The following is a 24,026-nucleotide window of genomic DNA, read 5'->3' on the forward strand; positions in this document are numbered from 1 at the left end:
TTACTCAGAACTAAGCCCACTCAGAATTAACTCCAGATAAGCATGTAAATAGAAGCAAGTGAAGGGTAACCCTGCAGATATTGTTGAATACTAACTCTCAGAACTCCATAGTATTGGTTTGGGATGATGAAACTGCATTCAGAAAAATCTGTAGGGCTACAATTTGGCTAGGCCTGTTATATCCGAAAGTAATGGGATACTTTATAGTTTCCAGCAAATTCTGGATTATTTCCTGACTTTGTCCAAAACAAACCCCAAAAACCAAAACAAAAAAAAACCCACTCTGGAATGCTCACCAGAAGCTACTGTGCATCATGGGGATAGCTATTTTTGGGTGAGTCTGGAATATTTATTTTATTTATTTCACATATTTGTATCTCACCCTTTTCACCCAAAAGGGGACTCAGGGTAGACTTACTGCAGCCTATATTTCTTTGCCAGCTTATACAAGTCCTAAAGCCCACAGTAAAATAGTAACTGAAAACTGGATAACAGCTACAAAAGTTTTGTGGCACTTTTAAGACCAGAAGCTTTATTTCAGCATGAGCTTTGAAATTTAATTTTCATTAGGGGGAGGGAGGTGTTCCTTTAAGAAATATAACAGCTTGACTATCAGTACTAGATAATTTTAAAATTGAAAGCATGATCAGAAATTAGCATTCAGAAATCCCATTAATTTCATCAGAAATATTAATTTCTTGCTTAACTTGTCTCATTAATGTCATAAACAGCACTTAAAATTTGGAAGCATCATGCTTTATGCTTTATATTTTTAATATTAATGCAAATGAATGTTCATTTGCATTAACATGAACATATGACCATTATTAACTTGACACCAAACTGCTATAAAATATTGCTGTTTACATTTAGGAAATAGAAAAAAAAATATTTGTCAGTTTTCTTATTAAGATTTATACAAGAAGAACATTGAAACTTTCCATGAAACCATTTTAAGCTAGCTTTAAATTGAGGAATAAGTTGAATTTTACATATTAAAATACATACTGATCTAACATTTCTAGCTTATTTTTGTAAACATCTAACTAATGATTTTGTAAAAAAAATATTGGGAAGGAGGTAGATATATGAGTCAGTTTATCTACTACAAGCACACATTATCAAAATATCCATTCTCCAGTTATATTGCTGGCATGATTTAAATAGTCAGCAATGCATCTTGTTTAGGATGCAGTGGTAAGTATATTTTGAGATTCTAAATTGTCTCGTGCAGGGTGGAAATGGCATTTAAATAAGGTTCTTTATAAGACTAAAAGATTAATAAGGCCACGGGAAATCCTATTATCTGAAATAAAGAAAGCAACTGAATAACAACAACAACAACAACAACAACAACAACAACACTTTATTTATAACCCGTCCTTTCCTCCCAAGGGAACTCAAGGAAGTTTCTAAATAACAAAATGGCAAACATTCAATGCTTAAAACAGATAAACAGCAAGCCATAAACATAAAATAAAATGATCTCAATATAACTTAAACTTATAAAAAATTAACTGAGGATTAAACCAAATAAACATAATATAACACAAGGGATCATACAAATTAAACACAATACATTAAAATCATATGTATCTTATTCTTCAAGAAACAATTGTTTAATATCAATCATTTTCTTATGTGTCCATATAAAATAATATTACTAGATATCTGAGTAGATCATTTTGGTTAAAATGACCAAAACATTTTGTTCAAACATGTGTTTCCAGTTGCCAACTCAATCCCGGCCGACCCTCCCCCCCTTTTCTGCCCCCTTTGTCCTTTTATCTTGTGAATTCAAAGACAAGAGCTATACAAAAGCAGTCATTGAGATGTCACACACTCCTTTCCAATGAGAGCATAGTGTTATTCCTCAAGAAAGACCATATAATCCCATCTGTTATGATCCGTTAAGGGAAGAAACTGGCTGCACATAATAAAATAATATAATAATTCACAAGAATTGGAACTGTGAGGGGAAACCTCTCAAAAAGAAAACGTGATATACCCTGTTATCCCATGTATCTCTGCAGTTATGGCCCACACTGTCTATACAAATACAAAGCTTATGTGAATTGGAAAGAAAAGTACAAGGGGATGCTCTGCAGAAAAAGGGTTATCTTGGGGGTAGAGATGTAAATGTGTGACCATTTCCTCCTTTCAAGCATGGATGAATAATTTCACTACTTTCCTCCCCATTGTGGTAAAAAAAAAAACATACTATGGGTATTTCTGCACAGTTCTTGCCTGGTGTTGTCACATCCCAGCATTTCCAAATATTATTCTGCACAGAAATACGTACAAGTAAATGATGCTTCTAGATGGCAATGAAACACTTTATGATGTATAAATACTAGACACAAGTTGCATGAACTACCTGCCGTTGTATTTTTAATCCTACCTATGCTTCCCAAGTGTCCTGAATCATAGGAAAAAAATAGTGGCATATGTTCTATCTTTGTCTGCACTGGCTAATTTATCCCCACATGTTAAAACAGGACTTCTTTATTAAATGACTTCCAAGTGCCAATCATTCAGAGTATTCTTACAGCAACTTCTACCCTGTCAGTGCTTTCCCATGGTAGATTACTGATCAGGAGCCCCCGGTAGCGCAGAGGGTTAAACTGCTGAGCTGCTGAACTTGCTAACCGAAAGGTCAGTGGTTCAAATCCGTGGAACTCTGGCTGTTGGCCCCAGCTTCTGCCAAACTAGCAGTTCGAAAACATGCAAACGTGAGTAGATCAATAGGTACCGCTCCGGCAGGAAGGAAATGGCACTCCATGCAGTCATGCCGGGCACATGACCTTGGAGACTTCTATAGACAACACTGGCTCTTTGGCTTTGAAATGGAGATGAACACCAACCCCCAGAATTGGACATGACTAGACTTAATGTCAGGGGAAAACCTTCACCTTTACCTACACTATACTAGTCATTTAATGGCTGATTTGGAGATGGGAAGAAATAGAGAACCTAGGTGTTTTGTGGCAATCGGAGTTGGGAGATGCCAGAATTAAGCATAACATTCACTTCCATTTTAATTGAGAGACAAATTGTGGAAAAAAACTAGTTAATCTTTTGGAAACAATAGAAGCAAAGAAGGAATATAGGAGTAAGTGAAGACACTGGGAAGGTGTATTTTTCAACATACGTTTTAACATTCCAAGTAAAGAAACATATTACATGCAAAGGTTTTCTCTAAAGACATCAAGGTATGGGAAGAAAATGTTTGAATTTGGAATATGGAACTTTCTAAACAGAGGCTGGATGGCCATCAAACATTAGTGTGCTGTGTATTTCTATCTGTCAGGGGGTTGGACTGGATGATCCCTAGGGTCTCTTCCAGCTCTGTGATTCTATTTGGTATTTAATGCTGTCAACTTGCCATTAATTAACTAGTTAGATACCATTATATTTTAAAATGTTCATAAGAACTGAATGGTCAAAGCAAAACATGAAAACATTCAAAATTCAAAAAACGAAAATTTGGTGCTGCAGATTTGTGACAATATGTGATCAAGTTGAATTTCATTTTGGTTTCATTGTTTGACTAATAAAATATAGTCTTGCTTTGGGCTGACTTCCTGCATCCAGAATCATTTTAAATTATTACAAAATGCAATTTAAATATGATTGACAATATATTACCAATGCACATATATTAATCAGTACAAATTGACAAACCAAGAAATTGAGAGGTATGGGAGAAGACAGAAACTTGATCTGGCAAACTTGATGTGACCTAATTTTGTCCATATCCAAGTTTGAACCAAAATTCTGGAAGAGTGTTATTTGGGATAAAGTGAACTCACATAACAATGAACTACCTGAATTGTGAAATTTGTTCAAATGAGATTAGATAGATGATAGGTAGGTAGGGAGGTTAGTAGGTAGAGCGAGAGTATTGCTGTACTTTGAGTATAAAGCACATACATTCCATCAAAGTTGTTAGAAACATGCCCATTTATTTCATGATAAACCTATAAGAAGACGAGACAAAGTTGGAGAAAAAAACTCAGATCACTGAATGATTAGCCAGGCCAAACCTGAACTACACTGTCAGAATGGTAATTTGTACTAAAGAGAAGAGTGCTCATATACAGTAGCACTCCTGCTGTATTTTCTGGTCTCAACATATCTTAATTAGGGCCAATGTGTTTAGGACTTGGGCAGGGACCATGTCACTTTTGAATATTAGCACTCAAGAAATGTTAAATACTAATCGATGGCCTCTTCAGACAACTTCAGCTTCTAATAGTCCGAGATCCCATGATTGTATAAAGCAAGGAAAACTAGGTAGCCTAACAGTGAAATACGTACAATAGTGAAATGGCTGGAGATAAAAATCAATACAATACTATTCTTTCTAGCTATAAAACTATACAGGAGAGTAGATTAGGTCATAGAGGTTATGGACATATCACTATACCTAAGGTGAAAAAACGAAGACCTAATGAACAGTTTTTATGGATATACAGCTGATTCATAAAACTACTACTGTGATTAAGCTTCTGTCCACCACACTGAAAGAAGGATAAGAAGCTAAATCTATTTCCAGCTCAAAACAATGAAACCATACGACAATGGACATAGTCTGTCATAAATTTGTCCTACCACAAGTTGTTTCCTGCATCAGTGGAATTACCTCTGTGCATAGCAATTCATATATCACCATTCTGAGAACAAAAAAATCAGAACCTACAGCAATGTAATCAGGCCCCTTTTTGTTGTAAATGAAAAGAAGAAATCCATTCAGGAGATCTGTTTTAAATGTAAAGGAGATTTCAATGTCCAGGCCACCATGAAAAGTGCTTGGATGGAGTTCCAGGAAACCTAAAAAAACAAAAAAAGAAAGAGAAAAAATCAAACATCATTATAGTCAGCATTCTGTACCCCAGGATTCTGCACCCACATATTCAAAGATCGACAGACATAAAAATTCCAAAAAGCAAATCTTTATTTTTCCATTTATATAGGAGGTGCCATTTCACTATGACATTGTATACAATGGGTCCTGAACATCCATGGATCTGGTATCCTATCCACTACGGGTGTGCAAAATTCTGGCCGTAAATTCTGAATTCAGCCAAATTTGGCCAAAATCAATTATTTGTAGATATGAACTGCCAAAACAAAACGATGGAAGGCCAAAACAAACTCAAAACAGAACAAAACAGCCCTCCCCCCCGATGGAATTCCGGGAAAAGTTTGTTAGGTTCTTTTATATTCTAACTATTTTTTCCATAGTTGAAGCAGCATTATATCCCCGTGGTCCCCATGATGTGGCTGAGCACAGCCATATTTGCAGCATTACATGTCTGTCTCAGCCAATCACCTCCTGGTTTTCCTCTTCATTGTCCTGGAGTTCAAGTCCCAGAATTCCCTGTTTTTTGTCTTTGCAGGACAGTTGTCTCCTCCTCTCCAAAGGAGAAAGAGAAAATTCCTTTAAAAATTCCTGGATGAGCAGGCAGACCTGGCGTGCATAACAGAGACCTGGTTGGATGAGGCTGGGGTGTCAATCTCACCCAGCTTTGTCCACCAGGTTATGCCGTGCAGCACCAACCAAGATCTGGAGGACGGGGAGGAGGGGTCACAGTGGTCTATAAGGAGTCTATCCCCCTGACCAGGTGCCCCATCCCGCAGTCAACCTCGTTTGAATGTGTTCATCTGAGGGTAGGGAGCCGAGACAGTTTAGGGATTCTGTTAGTGTACCGACCACCCCGCTGCACTACAGTCTCCCTACCTGAGCTAGCGGGGGTGCTCTCAGGCCTGGCAGTGGAGTCTCAATGGCTTATTGTGCTGAGGGACTTCAATGTCCATGCTGAGACCACTCTTTCCGGGGTGGCTTAGGACTTCATGGCCGCCATGGCAACCATGGGGCTGTCCCAACTTGTATCTGGCCTTACCCACAGAGCTGGGCACACTCTTGACTTGGTTTTCTGTCAGGGATGGGAAGAAGGTGGCGGTGTGGAGGAGCTCACCATCGCTCCTTTGCCATGGACTGACCATCACCTGATCAGGTTTAGGCTCACTGCGCCCCCAACCTCCGCAGGGGTGGAGGACCAATTAAGATGGTCTGTTCCAGAAGACTTATGGATCCGGATAGATTCCTGACGGCTCTTGGGGAGTTTCCCGCCACCTCGGCTGATGACCCTGTCGATGCTGTGGTCACTCTCTGGAACAAGGAGGTGGCCAGGGCAGTAGACATGATCGCTCCGGAACGTCCCCTCTCGAGTACCCGAGCTAAAACATCTCCTTGGTTTACTGAGGAGCTGGCAGCAATGAAGCAAAAGAAGAAGGGACTAGAGGACGTGTAGCGCTCAGAGCCAAGCAGGTCAAACTGAACACGGCTGAGCTCCTATCTTAGGGCTTATGCTGCGGCAATGGATGCTGCAAAGAATGTTTTCTTTGCAGCTAATATTGCATCCACAAAGAACCGTCCGGCGGAGCTGTTTCGAGTTGTCAGAGGTTTGTTATAACCTGCCCCTGTGGATGGGATCCCTGACAACTCGGCAACCTGCTGTGAAGCATTTGCTCGGTTCTTTGCGGACAAAGTCGCTTCAATCCGCTCTGGCTTTGACACCATATTAACGGTAGTCTCCGGGGATGTAACACGGGCACCTGCTTGTCCCATTTTGATGGATTCTTTTCAATCTGTTCTACTCGAGGATGTGGACAAGGTGCTCAGAGAGGTGAGGGCCACCACATGCATCCTAAACACCTGCCCATCCTGGCTGGTGAGAGAAGAGTGGTTGAAGGTGGTGGTGAATGCCTCCCTTCGGGAAGGCATATTTCTAGCAAGCCTCAAACTGGCTGTGATCAAACTGCTGTTGAAGAAGCCATCACTGGACCCCACTCAATTGGATAACTATAGGCCTATTTCCAATCTTCCCTTTTTGGGCAAGGTCATGGAACGTGTGGTGGCCGCACAACTCCAGGCATTCTTGGATGACACTGACTTTCTGGATCCGGCACAGTCTGGCTTCAGGCCGGGGCATGGTACCGAGACAGCCTTGGTCGCCTTAGTCGATGATCTACGCCGGGAACTGGACAGGGGGAGTGTGTCCCTGCTAATTCTGCTGGACCTCTCAGCGGCCTTCGATACCACCGATCACGGTATCCTTCTGGGGTGCCTCGCTGGGATGGGGCTCGGAGGTACTGTTCTGCAGAGGCTCCGGTCCTTCCTGGAGGGGCGTTTCCAGATGGTATCATTGGGGGACTCCTCCTCGTCCCCACAACCGTTGTCTTGTGGGGTCCCGTAGTACTGTCCCCCATGTTGTTCAACATATACATGTAGCAGCTGGGAGAGATCATCCGGAGTTTCGGAGTGCGGTGTCATCTGTACACAGATGATGTCCAGCTCTGTCACTCCTTTCCACCTGCTACTAAGGAAGCTGTTCAGGTCCTGAACCGGTGTCTGGCCACTGTGTCAGACTGGATGGGGGAGAACAGATTGAAATTGAATCCAGACAAGACAGAGGTCCTCCTGGTCAGTCGTAGGGCTGAACAGGGAATGGGGTTACAGCCTGTGTTGGATGGGCTCGCACTCCCCCTGAAGACGCAGGTTTGCAGTCTGGGTGTTCTCCTGGAGTCATTGCTGAGCCTGGAGCCCCAGGTTTCAGCGGTGGCCAGAGGAGCATTTGCACAACTAAGACTCGTGCGCCAGCTGCGTCCATTCCTTGGGAGGTCTGACTTGGCCATGGTGGTCCACGCTCTGGTTATTTATTTATTTATTTATTTATTTACAGTATTTATATTCCGCACTTCTCACCCCGAAGGGGACTCAGGACGGATCACATTACACATATAGGCAAACATTCAATGCCTTTTAACATAGAACAAAGACAGGACAAACATAGGCTCCGAGTGGGCCTCGAACTCATGACCTCCTGGTCAGAGTGATTCACTACAGCTGGTTGCAGCTGGCTTGCTCTCCAGCCTGCGCCATAGCCCATGAGGTCTCTTCCAACTCTTAGATTCTATTATTCTAAGCATGTTCTACAAGTATGCCAAGTTTCATCCCGGTAGCCGTAAAAATGACAGAGGAATGAGCATCTACATTTTCCCCATTGACACCAATTGACCAATTCTTACCAAAACAAAAACGGAACTCAGGGTTCCGAATTATGAATCCAAATGGATTCCTAATCTTCTGGAGTCTTCCCAAAAACAGACGGGCTACACCAGAAATTCAAAATGAAAACAGAACAGATTTCTGCCATTTTGCACACCCCTAGTATCCACAAGTAGTCCTGGTACCAAATCCCAAAAGATACAAATTGTTTACTGTATTGATATAATTCTTTGAAAATGAGAAGAATCAGAATGCAATTAAACAGAATTGAAGTCATAATAAAGTGTTTGGAGGTATGCATATTACCAGTCAAAGAAATGTAAAACTGGTTTTTGACACTTTCAGTCTACAAACTGCTGAAGCCATAATGCTACAATGAGTCAGCACATAGTTAACACATAAAAGGATAACCAATTCATTCTAATTTCTTGTGGAACTACCATATCAAAATGAGTGATCCCCTGAATCAATACAGGCTGTGTCTACACTTACCTGATTAGCATAGTTTAAAATGCTTTGGAGCTTATCTGATGCAGTCTTGGAGTGTCCACACATCTGGCCAGTCCAAAGGCACATCAGAGCCACCATCACTATGTCGCCACCAGCAAGCACTTGCTGGCAACATTGCAATTTTGGTCAAATGGCTGCGTATCCTGGTGTGACATTACCGGAAATGCAACATTGCTAGGACGCCTCTTCCAGAGAGCTGCTTACTGGCAGCAACACGGTAGTGTGTCCAATGGAATCATGAACAGTGGATTGGTGAGATCCAGGCTGATCCAGCTTTCCACAGTTCTGAAATTATGCATTCACAGAAGCTCTAGAGTAGTGGTTCTCAACCTGTGGGTCCCCAGATGTTTTGGCCTTCAACTCCTAAAAAAATCCTAACAGCTGCTAAACTGGCTGAGATTTCTGGGAATTGTAGGCCAAAACACCTGGGGACTCACAGGTTGAGAACCACTGATCTAGAGTAAATCTCATGATGGTGAGTGCAATGGTTCTGTTGCCAATGCAGCTGTTCATCGTGTAGATTCCCAGGAACAGCTGAGCAGTGAAATCACTTTATTTTGGCTATGTAGATATGGCCAGAATGAACATAACTATCAATTGTCCAAACATATCTCCCCCTATGATCCACCTCGGAGGTTAAGATCTTCTGGGGAGATCCCACCTCCTTCGCAGGTGTGATTAGTCAGGATGAGAGACAGGGCCTTCTTGGTGGTGGTCCCTCGGCTATGGAACTCCCTCCCCAGTGATATCACTGCAGCCCCCTCCCTCCTGACCTTCAGGAAGAAAGTAAAAACCTAGTTATGGGACCAAGCTTTTGACAACAAGTTAGTGCAATATGAGTATATGGAATAGTGAAATGACTAATGAAATGGCCTTGAATTTTGACTCTTGATGATGTGATTTTAATAATTGTTTTAATATTATTGTTTGATTTTTTTATTTTAATTTTTGTTATTTTTACTGTTTGTATGTAAGTTCATGGCATCTAATTGCTGTTTTTCTATAAGGTCGCTCTGAGTCCCCCTTTTGGGGTGAGAAGGGCAGGATATAAATGTAGCAAATAAATAAATAAATTCATTCACCAATTAATTAAATGCGGTGATTCTAGTTGCAACCTCAAGGCAGGCAGACCTTATTTTGAGGTGAATATGTGTTCAACAAAAGTTCTATGACATTGTTAACTTTAGATGATATTGTGATCAAACTAAATTTTCATCAGTGGAAAAAAATCAGGGGAATGGTCATTTTCTGTCCATTTAATCTGTAAGGATAATTACACACACACACGATGCAATTAAGACTCAATCTACCAAAACTAGTGCAAAACCAATTTTTCCTGGACTGGAAAAAGTGGGAAAATTCAAGTTCTTTGTATGGATAAAAGTAAGTGCATTGCAGGTATGGAGCATGTGGATCATAAGAAGTTACCAACCTAGAAGCCAGGGGCAACTAATATAGGAAGACATATTGTAGTAGGTGTGCATACAAACCAACCACATCATAACAGTTCTCACCATGTCGTATTTCCAAAAAGATACTATATAACGTTCAGGAAACATTTTTAAATGATAGAGAGTTTTGTACTATTTTTTAATGTTTGGACAGATCGCACTTCAATATGTTAAAACCTGTTTTGTGTTAATTGTAAGACATATAGAATACATAGCAGGAACTGTTGCTGTTGTGATGATGATGATGATGATGATGATGATTTCTTTATTTTTATCCCACTATCCTCTCAGATCAGGACTCAAAGTGGTGAACAACATGTAAACAAAAACATTACATAGCATAAAACATGATTATGAGTTACTGGTCATGCAGGACAGTTAGCAACAGTACTAGTATCAATAATACTAAAAAAGAAAAACACAGATGTTTTAAACAATTTTAACATTAAGTGATACCTTTTCCAAGAAAATGTGCTCCATTTGTAAGCTCACTGGGACATCCTTCCCAGCTGTCATAAACATTCCATCTTTCCACAGCCTCTTTCCATTCTAAAGGCTCCCAGACTTCATAGGGGTGGTGCATTGTTTTGAAGAATATATCTCGAAGACATCCCACAAATCCTTTCCTCATTATTTTAGTGTTGCCTAATCGGCAAATAAAGAAACAAACGTTAACGTCATATAACATAGTGTTTATGTTAGCATGTAAAAGCAAATCTAGACTTTTTTTTTTTGCAACTTTTGGAATAACTTACTATGCTAGTGTCAAATCAATTTCCAGTCTAACTTCCTTTGAGAAGGTTTCAGGATTTTGACAACTGCAGAAACAGCACCCGTAAAATGTAGAGGATGTAGACAATTATAAAGAGCATATTTGGCAATTCTTACCTGGCTTAGGCCATTTAACTACTTGAATCTATTTAATGATATTTCCTTATCTGCTCAGGTTCAATTATTATTTGTCACATAGGGTTTCACTGCATGGGAAAACTGAAGGCAGGGGCTAGGTAGCTGTCAAACAAATACTTTCTAAAAGGGAAAACACTACCATAAACCTATACTGGATGATGAGTCTGCAGCTGCATGGTAGGTAATGTTTTCCACTCCAATGTAAAATAGAGATGGGGACTCTTTATCTCAAAATAATATGGAGTCTCCTCACCTGTGTCTTTTCTTGTGATTGTAAAATCCTGTGGGATTCCTCCAACAAATATACCTGTGTTTTCCCCAATGATGGTACTGCCACTGGCAGCTGATGAGAAACCTAAAAACAGTAGGCAAATGTTTACTGTGAATGCTTTAAAATGATGAACTAGAAATGGTTATACCTAATCTAAAATTTGGAAGATGACAAAAATTACAATAACAAATGGCTAATAATATGGAGATAGGTAATCTGTTATCTGAAAATGATATAAAGCATAATAGAAAGTATTCAAATGTTGCAAGAGCCTCAACTAATTCTTAACCAAGTCTGGTTAGAGAGAGCCAATACCTCCCTAGCTATGAGAGTTCAACAGACTACTTCTGATAGGATTTAGGTCCTATCTGTCTGTAAGCTCATAGAAGTAGCCTACACTATGAGTCTCAAGACCAGGGTTCAAATTGGTGCTCACCCATGGAAACCCACTGGATAATCATGGAGAAGTCACACTTTCCTAGCCTTTGAGGAAGTCAAAGACAACCTCCATGGAATAGACTTTGCCAAGAAAATCCTGTAATATGTTTGTCTTATCATCAACATAAGTACAAAATGATTTACAAAAAATGAAATGTTCAGATCCATCAGTTCCTGAAAAATAGCCACATATTAATTATGTCTTGCTATTTTGCTTTTGCACTATTATGCCATTCTGCATATATGGCTAGCGAGGTCATAGAAACTTGGAAATCTGAGATGATAGTGAACAGTTTTTCATTCATGTAAATAGGTTGAATTATTATGTTCATAAATTCATCTAACTACTTATTTTGACAAATATTCTACTGCTCAATTAGAGTGAAGCAAAAATATACAAACTAGTGCCTCCAAGTGTTTAGGAGTACCACTTCTATAATCCCTGATCACATACCAATGCTGGCTGGAAATTTGTAGATAAAATTTTCTGGAATGCACCAAACAGCCAATAAGGTGAGTTGAACATGAGGGATATCTATTCTGGCTTATATTATCTTTGGTAGGGAGATCAAAACACCATATTTTCCTCCCTTACTGGGTAAGAAGCCAAGTGGTATTTTCTGCATTTTTGATAAATTTTCCTTTGCAAAGCACAAATGACATGAAGAATTTTTAAAATGAATGAGCCTGCTACTATGTTGTTTTGTAGACTTACCATATATAACAATGTCTAAATTAATCTGATTTATAAGTTAAGGGCAGATTTTGAGGCCAAATTTATGGATTTTGACCTGAGTTGTTCCATAGAGAAGGGAAAGCACCAATGTCTACTTGGGGGAATAGCACCCCTGGCCATTCCAACCATTTCTCCACTCAGATATTCAAAAAAGCTAAAAGTGGTGCCACAACAGAGTGAATAAATAGGGCAAGTACTTTTTTAGATTCTGGCAGAATGGCCTATGAAATCACCTTTCACCATGTTTTCCAAAGAAGGGGATGGGTGTTTATTTCGGTAATATGTGTAGTACTCACATTGACCCATAGATAAATTGACCTAGGTTTTTTTGAGTCAATGTTTTGAGGAAAAGATCTAGACTTATACATGGGTATTGTCACGACCCGGCTGCAGGGCACCAATAACCATACACAGAGGCCAGAATCTATCTAATATCTTTATTGAAGGAGTATATAAAGTTAATAAAAACAAGTGTAGAAAATAGTCCAGAATTAGACCTTTCAGGAACGGTCAAAATTAGTCCAAAGAAACAATGTCCAATATGAAATATTAAGGTCCAAAGTTGTAATCCAATAACCGAAACACTCACTTTGCCAGGCAAAGTGAGGGGAGATGACAAGGTCCTTTAGTCCAAGAACTTGAACGAGGCTAGGAAATAACTTGACTCTCGGAAAAACAAGGCTTGAATACAAGACAGCAAGGAACGAGGAACAAGAACAAGATCCGTGGTGTTTACTTGGCAAAATCCGGGAAACAAGGCAAGGCTGGGTCTTGGAAAGCAAGGCAAAATCCGTGGAAGAACAAGGCTGGAAAACGAAGGCTTGAATCAGGAACAAAGGCTTGGAAGCGGAGTAGCTGTCCACACACACTACTCCAGTTGCTGACGAAATTGACTCCGCAAGATCCCTCCGGGAGCAAGGAACCTAAATAGGCCTTGTTTTCCCCACCAGAGAACACTTCTCTGGGGAACCAGAAACGAAAGTCAATCTCTGTGTCCAGATGTATGACTCCCTAAAATTTCTCATGGGAACAGGCTTAATCATCTGAGTGCTTTGCTGCTATTCTCAAACTCCTGCGATTAGCCTGTTGCACTCCTTTCTGCTGGAGAATGTAATTACGGCGCGAAAAAGGGGGAGAACTCGACTCCGGGCTTGTTTGGGAGATTTCTGGAAGACAAACCTCCTGCAGGTGCAAAGGCTCAATTTCTGGCTGAAATGGTTCCCTTTCTGGCTGAAATGGAGGAAAACCCAAGTTCTCCTCTTCGTCAGTCACAACAGCACTAGGAATGGGACTACAATGCCCATGAGTCATCACAGGTATAAGCAAGCATGGGGAAGCTTCATCCTGCCAGGTATTTTGAATTTCAACTCCCAGAAATCCCAATCAACTTACTGGCTGTTAAGAATTGTGAGAGTTGAAATCCAAAACACTCAGAGGGCTGAAGTTTTCCCATGCCTATAGGGTAAGTATAATAATTGGATGGAGGGGAATTTGTGTGATTTTGATCAATAATTCTGTCTTGCATTAGGAATGTGTTCTATGCTTAATAAAGAAGGGAAATACTATTTTTGTGCAAATTCTTGAGAAAATTGAGGAGAAATTGATGGTGGGGAATATAAATCATTTTGCTTTATCACTAGAGCCATTATGCAAACTGGCAAATATAAACACATTTTATTGGCTTGACTTGAGGTTTTGTGGCAGTCGTTTTCATTAAGGGAAAGAAATGTGATGAATGGTATTTATATATCTTATGATCAACAAGAATCAAGCCACACATGTGTTTGTTTCTGGTCCAGAAATGACAAAATCTGAAGAATGATAAGCAGCAGTGGTGGGACAACTATAATTCTTATTCTTTTCATAACTTTGATTGTTTATGCAATTAGCTTGGTCTTCCAATAGTAATGCACTGAACAATAATTTTGAATGTTTAAAATACTAAAAGAGAGCTGAGTAACAATGAAAGAAAAATCCATGGATTTTTTTAAAAAATAATAGCAATAATGTGGCAGTCATTCTTGAGAAAATTTAACAGTGAATCTATGAACTAATAGTAATGAAAGAATTACCTGTGAACTGCCCATCTACAGTGATTGTTCCCAGCGCTTGATTTCTTACAGCAATTATATGGTGCCAACTGTTATCATTATATTGTCTTCCACCATCATTATCTGGAGTTAGTGCAACAGCAGATCCCTTTTAAAAGATATTTAAATGATTAATAAAAATGTACCCAGTTAAGTCACTGAGTCATTGTTAAATCAGCCTTCAGATGCAAGGGTAATTTCATTTCAAACTGAAATTAGAATATCTTACAGTATATAAAGATTCTTCCTGATGTTGAACCAGGGTAGTGTGTCTCACAAATTAAACTTTTCAACTCGGTATACAATTCAGTGGTGAATTATCCTTACACATAACCTCATTGCACATATCCTCATTCAATAACATCAGTGCAATGTACTGAGCAGCAGACTAAAACTGGTTTCAGGCAAAAAACAAATTAAACAAGAATTGCCAGTTGATATAGTGTCTATTACTGATGGTGGCCATAGTCTTGCTATTTCAAATCCAAGACAATGCAGCGACATGGGGTGATTTTGATGGCTTTCCTGAATAGAGGCCAGTAAAATTGGCCTAGTGCATGTCCACCAAGGCTGGGAAAATGTGGAAGGTGGGGCCTAGGGCTATATAAATCCTAACCACCCTCATATAACCCTCTTTAATTTCTTCATGACATACCTTCCCAACCTTAGTTCAGTATGAGTTTGTTCTGGTTGACTACTAGAAATGGTAATGTTTTCCCCTTCATTGGAGAGGATTTTTTTTTGCCTAACCCATACTGTTTCTGAACTGGATTCAGATTGGTGTCTTTAATTAGGTTTCACTAGAAGGTTTTGGAGGATAATACCAGATGTTAGTGTACCCTTTGGCACCATTTGGGTAAAGAGTGGTACTCTGGAGTGGCCTCTTTGGGTTCTGGGGCCTGGGAGTTGGGGCTGACATGGGACTTTGCTCTTCCTTTTTGAGTTCTGAGCTGGTGGGAGGATGTTCCCTAAATCTGCCTTCCAAAGTAAGACCAGCCATGGTGAACAACCCATAAGTCTGGATTGCTCTCATGGTCACCCAAGGGAAGACTGGGGAGGATAGCACAGCTAGACAAACCTGCCCCAACTAAGAAGCACACAAGGTTGCTTGCCCTCTCTATCAAGCTTTCCAGGTAAAAATATTAAAGAGTTAGTATGTCAAATAAAATGGACCTTGTGTCTGGACTCGTTGTTTCAGGTTTGGTCAAAAATTGTAAGTCCATTATTCTGCCTCCAATCCATGTGTGCTGGTCAAAGTATTAGGACTGGGATATAGAAACAATCAGAAAAATTAGAAGTGAGCTCGGAAACCAGAATCAAGAGTTGTGAGAATGACTTACATTTGAACAACTCCTTCCAGATATAGGACTTCAAGCTATGCCGAGGGGAAAAGGCCAGAGTTACCAAGTTGTTTGGATATATATTATCTACATGTAGTGGTGGAAATATCTACATTTTTAAAAGCTCAGGAATAGTCCTCTGAGCTTCCACATCTATCTACTGATAAGTTTCAGGCAATTGGTTGTCCCATTGAACAACAATTGTGCAGAACAACCAAACGTATTAGATTCCCACAATGTCCCTACTTTTCAGTAAAGTTGAAATAGAGTTAAGATCAAAATTTCAACTTCTCCTTACTTCTTTCAAAGTTCATTTTTAACTTTAGAGTATAGGAATGTAGGAGGGGGAATGGAGAGGCATTAGCGGGTCCTAGTTATGCATCCAAAGACATAAAAATCAATACCGTTTTTGACACTAATTGCATCTTCTTTCAAACGCTGCAGATTATTTATGGAAAGCTCTTTATAGCACCACATGAAGTAGCTTGAGGAAGAATATACTGTCAAAAATGAATGTAGAATCTGTATTTGGATAAATAAAGGATGACCATCTTCCAATAATCACTCCTGTCCTTAAAAGTGCAATGACTCATTAAACAGAGCACATGATAGCCTTTGAAGGTGACAGCTTTCTGGTGGCATTTGTATGTAAGAAGTGTATACAAAACTAAATTTCTCTCTAATCACAATTTTCTCTCTTTGTATTAAAATAAATATCCCTAAACACCTGCGTAATTGTAAAGTATTACAGAAGACTCACGATTCTGAATGACTAACAACCTGGCAAATGAGCTCTATAAATTTTAAATATTTAGAAAGAAAAACAGATGCTGGCATAATACTAAAAACAACACAAACATGGAATGTTAGCTCTGATGCATTTAGCGTAGAATAAACATGTGTGTTACAAGAAGATTTCCATTCTGCAGTTTCATAAATAGTGTTTAATAAAATACATTAGCTGGGAAGACCTCCAAATTAAGGTTTTCAGTATGCAGAGTTTTGGGGAAAACTAAAACTGGAACAAAGAAATCAAAATTACTATCAGTACTCAGAATGACAATGGTACAAAAATAGCAACAGTAGACTGAACACATGCTGTGTTATTAAGCAGATTTTCAGCAACCATCAGCTATCAGGCAATTATGTCAGTCAGACCTGTATCTGCAATGAGTTCTCATCCAACTCTATAGAAGATCTTAGAACAAGATTCTTGCAAGACAAGAATCTTTTTAGAATACTGGAACTGTAAGAAGAGTTATATATCAGCAACAATTTCATTTGTACAAGTTTTTCTTTTTAAATAGAAGATGCTATTGCCAACTAAAAGTTGCATGTTACAATAGAGAACTTTTATGACTTTTTCTGCCTAGCACTTTTATCATGGTTACTACATTACTTGGGTAAAGCCCCAAGCATTTCTATATAGGGTGTGTGAGTAGTAATTAACCAACAGTTTATTCATCAGAGTAATCACTTTTCTAAAACCTTATGTGATCATGGTAAATGTATGGTACAGATTTTTTAAAAGTTCTGTCCCATGATAATGCATGTTATGTAACAAAAACACTTTGTATTTTGTACACTATTTTTATTGTTTTCTATACTATTTCAACATTTTAATATTTTACAAACACACATTTCATTATTGTAGTTTAATAATTAAAACCAGAACTGGTGTCATGCCCAATTAATGTGCCCTGGTAGCATGCCCATTAGTTTTTCCATTAGTGAATTCAACAATACTAATGGGATTACTAGCATGGGATGCTAATTGGGCGTGACATAAGAAACTGGCTTACTTCTTAGCATACCCTTGCTAATGATGAAATTAATGAGCATTTTATTAAATGCTGTCTCATCAAAGTGTAGTTAGTTAGCGTTAAAATTGTTACAAACGATGCTGCATGCCAAAGATCAGGTGTCTCCAAAAGTGATTCTTTATATGTTTTGGAAGCACTCTGGATTATTTTATTTCATTCTTCAGAAATCACATTTACAGCCACCCTAATTCAACACCATAAGCAACGTTAACCACATTAGACAATCACAGTGCGCATTTGGAGGAAGTCATTGTGGATTTGAGATGCCTCTGAATTCTACGTCATCATGTAAAAAGCTGAATAGTTACAATCTACAACTCCTTTACTTTGTAACTATGCTGATAATTTTAATAGGAATCATATTGGAGTAAAGGAATTTCAGCAATAGTACTCACATTTAAGCATTCTGAATTAAATGACATTGTTCACATTTGAACAAGAATCACCATTATAGAAAATACATTATAGAAAAGTACAGCTACATACAGACCCCACATCATCCTGTGAGGTGTGTGCCTAGAAACCCATTAAAACAAACAAACAAAAATCCACACATACTCATTAGAGATTAGGAAAAAAATTAATTTGCTCCACACTGGTAGAGATTGCTGGCTGTCATGTCAGTGAGAAAATGAACCCGTTTATTGTTTTACAGTGAGCTGTATAGAAGCTTTCCAATGTGTTGAATCTATTTTGAGCATAGGTTGTAGCATTTGGAGAGTTCTTGTGATGCACACACTAAAACCCTCTGCTGACCTGACAGCTTCCATATGTCCCATAGAACTAAATCTATTTCTAAATGACTGTGTACAAAAATGCTGACTATGAGGGAAATATACATATAATACATATATTTTCAGAAAATACTGTGTTTAAAAACATGTACAGAATGTGGACATGAAAAATAACATACAAAGTGTGTGTAACAGAAAAAACTGTATGTCTGGAGGAAATTTGCCAATGAAACTAAATGTTACTTGTGGGGAGGTTTTAAGAACAAAATCACAAACAGTTGCAGAAGTATGGCAGAAGTATGACTGCATACATATAAAACTATTAGATTGGATGTGGTCTCATATGTATGCAATTGTTTATAGATCATTCTATAGTGTTCCCCTTTTGAATCTGAAATTTGTATTGGATGGGAATGAAAAGCTTCAAGAACTGATGAAATATGGATAATCAACATAGAAAGGAACATAGAAATATTCTTCCAACACATAGATGATGTTTACCACATGTAAATCCACCTCGCTCTAATCTCACCAGTACCAAATCCCATCAAGAATTTCCATTGCAAAAGTTTTGCCCTTATTTAATTTTATTGGTAAACCAATAATTCACTAGATCTATTCTGAATTTGTTAAAGAAGACTATAGACTTGATATAGAACACATGTGGCAACTACAGAAATGGCAACTGAGAGCCCTTCCACACAGCCATATAACACAGAATATCAAGGTAGAAACTCTCACAATATCTGCTTTGAACTGGGTTATCAGAGTCCACCCTTGCAAATATTCCTTTTCAAAGCAGATAATGTGGGATTTTATTCAGCTGTGTGAAAGAGGCCTAAGATTGGTCCAGTTTTGGCTCCATGACTCTATAAAGGCTGCACAAACTACCAAAAATGGTACAGGGTACGTGTGTACAAAAATTGCCAGGAATGAACTTCTGGTTGAAAAGTAGAATTTAGTGTTAAACAGTACATGGGACTTTAAAATTTAATAGGTAAATCACTGCTCCTGTGAACTTTCAGGAAAAACAACTAATCTTTTGAATGAAGACAGAGAAAAAAAACCAATTTGAAAAAAGTGAAGTGCCCCAAAGACTATCTTGGAGGCTACATGCTGCTCCTGAATCATATCTTGCCTAGCCCTGCAATATGAATACTCAAGCATCAACCAAGCATGATGAGAGTACTCTTATGCTGTGAGTAGTTTTGATCTGTAATAACCATTAGAAGATGTAATGTGCTCAATTATATACAAGATTAAAGCACATCTAGGAGATGAGACCAAGAATAATATCATTCCAGGTGCTATGATGGTTGATGCAATTAAAATAGCAGGCAGCCAATGAAAGACTTCTAGTGTGTCATAGGCAGGCTTGTGGTTAAAGATTTTTTTTATTTTGATTGGGCATCATACATATCAGCTAGCCAATCAAAATAAATCAACACAAAGGAACTATCAGCTCTTTTGTGTTGATTTATTTTGATTGGACAACTGATAACTTGGCATGGGCTAAGGAGAGAATAAAAGCAGCCAAGGTAGAACCTCAGATCAGACTATCCTTTGGCATGCTTCCACCAATGAAGACTGCTGTTTTGTCCAGCTGGGCTATTCCTAATAGACGGATGGAATGGTAAGTGGATCACTTCCCCAAACATAAACATATCGCCCTGAGTCCCCTCGGGTGAGAAGGGTGGGGTATAAATGTTGTAAATAAATAAATCTAGGCTATGCTAAACAAATTATATGCCACATAATAAATGCCTGTTATTAAGCTTATGGATATAACAGAAACTGACAATGCTCAAGGCAATTCATCCTTGCTGTGTTTTCAGAGATGCCAATTTAGGCATCTTTGATTATATCTGATTGTATTCATAGAAAGTTATAGATATGACACAAGGGGCAGAATTCTGAACATGTGAAAGCCTTTATGAAATGTTTGCATAATGCTTTAGCAGCCTCTATGGAAAGTATGTGAGAAACTGATGATGTAGAATTTATATTGTTTAAGATGGAAATAGTCATATACGTGGTAACTAGTACTACAAAGCCTGTTAAAGAGATGCGGAGATAAAGAGATTCTTGTAAAAGTATAACATCTTAATGGCCATGTGATGTTAATAATAATAATAATTTTACTTTCATCTCTCCAAGATGTGAGGTGAGGTACTATATATATATATATATATATACACACACACACACACACACACACACACACAGTAAAACCCTGCTCTTCCGAGCCCCACTCGTCCGAGCCTCCGTGCAATCCGAGCGGACGAAGGGGAGGGCTGCAAAGGACATCCCAGTTCACCTGCTTCCTGGCTGGCTAGGTGTGCGTGTTGCTAGGTAGATAGCAAGCTACCTAGCAACATGCAAGGGGCACCTTCCAAGGGGTGAGTGCCCCGTGCGTGTTGCTAGGTAGCTTGCTGTCTACCTAGCAACACGCATGGCTGGAAGCCTCTCCATTTGGCGGGGGCTAGGTCCCAGGGGAGTGGCATGCTTCCCTGGATCCAAGCCCCCTCTGATCGGAGAGGAGACCTCTCCGTTTGGCAGGGGCTAGGACCCAGGGGAGTGGCACGCTACCCTGGATCCAAGCCCCCTCTGATCAGAGAGGAGGCCTCTCCATTTGGCAGGGGCTAGGACCCAGGGGAGTGGCACGCTTCCCTGGATCCAAGCCCCCTGCAAACGGAGAGGAGGCCTCTCTGTTTGACGGGGGCTAGGACCCAGGGGAGCGGCACACTTCCCTGGATCCAAGCCCCCTCTGAATGGAGAGGAGGCCTCTCCGTTCGGCAGGCGCTTGAACCCAGGGGAGTGGCACGCTTCCTTGGATCTAAGCTGCCTCCGAACAGAGAAGAAGCCTCTCTGTTCGGCGGGCACTTGAACCCAGGGAAGCGCGAAGTGTGCCACTTCCCTGGGTCCAAGAACCCGCCGAACGGAGAGGAAACCTGGTAATCTGAGTGATCCGGGTTGACCGAGCTGACGTCCGCCCGTTTAACTCGGACTACCGGGGTTCTACTGTATGTGTGTGTGTGTGTGTACACACACACACACATATATACACATACATATACAGTAGAGTCTCACTTATCCAACATTCTGGATTATCCAACGCATTTTAGTAGTCAATGTTGTCAATATATCATGATATTTTGGTGCTAAATTCGTAAATACAGTAATTACTACATAGCATTAATGTGTAATGAACTACTTTTTCTGTCAAATTTGTTGTATAACATGATGTTTTGGTGCTTAGTTTGTAAAATCAAAACCTATTTTGATGTTTAATAGGCTTTTTCTTAATCTCTCCTTATTATCCAACATATTCATTTATCCAACATTCTGCTGGCCCCTTTATGTTGGATAAGTGAGACTCTACTGTATATACACACACATATCAGATCCTTTGTTTGGATTGATTATGTTTATTACAAACCTCTATTCATTTTCACATTAAATATCTTTTACATATTCTATCCAATATTTTAATTTTAAAAGGAATGTCTTCATTTTACATAACTTGACATTATCTTTCTGAAGATCTGCCAGCATCTGCAAAGATGTTAAATTATATATCCTTCATGTTAGAAATTCATGGAGGCCAAATGGTTGAATCTCTGAAGCTTAACTCAATTTGACTTCTTAACCTCTTCATAACTCAGCACAGAGGAACCATAGGTATTTCAACTCTTGTCCCCTAACAAACTCGACTACATGCAGTTTAGATGAACCCATTAGCCTCTTAATTAATACAGAGAAAAAGTGAGAATTATCTTATCATATAATGAAAGGCAAATATATATCTGAAACTAGCTGTAATGCTATTTTTTTACTACTTTATTGTACCTGTGGATCAAATAGGAAATAAGGACGTCCATTTCGCAACTGAAGTGCAATATATTCCTCTTGATTCCCAGGTGAAATGGAGAATTGAATGAGACCATCAAGTTCTGTTGTTCTGAAACTCACTTTAATACCTGGTTTGGGAAAGAAAAGAGGCATTTCTTACTCACTTGTGCATTCATTCGCAGCATGCAAATACATCTATGGGATAAGAAATGAAAAGCTAGAATTATGATCTAGGCAGAGAAGCAAAAGAAGCTGCAATTATATATACTTGCAACCCATGATCCATCTAAATGCCAGCTCTGGGTAAACTGCATGAATCATATACAAGAGACTAAGTTTTGAATATGTATGGGATTACATCTCATCAAACTAAAGGTTAAAGTGGTATTTTCTGTGTGGCCAGTGGATCTGCTCCTACAGAGGTCATGAATCTACTCTTAGTTCAAACATGTCTGCTTCTACATCTACTTTAAGTGGTATAAGAACTCTGCTGGTGTCAAACCCATAACAGGACAGATCACAGGAATGGGATAACCCTACCACTTGCAGAAAGAGTAGCCAGAAATAAAGAATGATTCACCACCATGTAGTGAAGGTTACACATATAACCCTAGACTTATCACTGCTCCAGCACTACTTACTCTGATTGTTGTTGTATGCCTTCAAGTCATTCCCAATTTATGGCAACCCTCTGGCAAACCTATCATGGGGTTTTCTTGGCACAATTTGCTCCAAGGAGAATTGCCATTACCTTCCACTAAGCCAGGCATTTAGCACCTTTGGCTCTCCAGGTGTTTTGAGCTTCAACTCCCATAGTTCCTACCAACCTACCAGTCAAAGTTTGCCCATGCCTGCTCTATACCTAAGGTTTCGGAGAGTGAGGCCATGCAATGTGTTCCATAGCTGAGGAGGAATTTGAACCCTGGTCTACAGATTCATGGTCCAACATTCAAACCACTGCACCATGCTGACTCATTCACTCTGATAAGAGGGTTGAATGTCATGTAATAAAGTGCATTTAATTTGAAAACTGGAGAACACATTTAAATAATTCACTTCTTCCTGGGTTAAAGGTATAAAAATGTATAAACCATGAGATAATTTTGATCACTCCCTGCATAGAGACTGAAAACAGCCAAAAGCTGTGATATGAAATCCTGGAGGTGTCAGCTCAATGACCATTTGATGAGATGGTGAAGATTCCTCCAAATATTGAAAATATTTGTAGGATTCTACATCATCTTTAACAGGAGAGTTTATAATTAGCAATGTGCTGTTAATTTCATATATTTTGATACTCATGTCATTATTAGTTCCCTTTAGCACATTAAACAAAGAATAGACTAATTTATTGGGTTTTACCCAGCTGTATCAAATGAATCCACTTTCTCACATTCATTTTCCCTTTGCCAGGCAGAACATAATAAGTAATTGAAGCTCTTTTTTATAGATAGTATCTATTATGAAAAATTAAATAATTGTATCTGTAGCACATATTCATATTATATAACACTCCTAATTATCTCATGCCACAAACAGTGTCCTTTGGCCCCAATGCTTTAATCATGCAACAGGTTGTCACCTAGTGCACCGCAAGGTACTCACAAATATTAAAAAATTCACTTGAGATAATGAGCATCAATCATACTATTAAAACTGCTGTTCAAAGCTATGTGACAAAAAACTTTGAGTAAACATGATGCCAGATATAATTAAAAGCTCTTTTATGTCCCCGTAACATTTCAAGGGCTTGGGATCCAAAAGAAAACAAGGGAATTGGAGGGGGAACAGGGGAAAC

At 39.1% G+C, this 24,026-nt stretch overlaps 1 protein-coding gene across 1 annotated transcript in view; it reads right to left on the reverse strand.

The window, feature by feature from the left end:
* The window catches only part of ush2a (usherin), a 617,513-nt gene that overhangs the window by 418,306 nt on the left and 175,181 nt on the right, over positions 1–24,026 (reverse strand). The window contains exons 23-27 of the mRNA XM_003216022.4: positions 22,226–22,356; positions 14,462–14,588; positions 11,198–11,299; positions 10,492–10,680; positions 4,699–4,833 (exon numbers count right to left, since the gene is read on the reverse strand). Of these exons, the coding sequence (XP_003216070.2) occupies positions 4,699–4,833; positions 10,492–10,680; positions 11,198–11,299; positions 14,462–14,588; positions 22,226–22,356 (684 nt within the window). The remainder of the gene's footprint in view (positions 1–4,698; positions 4,834–10,491; positions 10,681–11,197; positions 11,300–14,461; positions 14,589–22,225; positions 22,357–24,026) is intronic.

This window comes from Anolis carolinensis, chromosome 1 (assembly GCF_035594765.1).
Source record: "Anolis carolinensis isolate JA03-04 chromosome 1, rAnoCar3.1.pri, whole genome shotgun sequence".
In the NCBI taxonomy this organism is placed as follows: domain Eukaryota; kingdom Metazoa; phylum Chordata; class Lepidosauria; order Squamata; family Dactyloidae; genus Anolis; species Anolis carolinensis.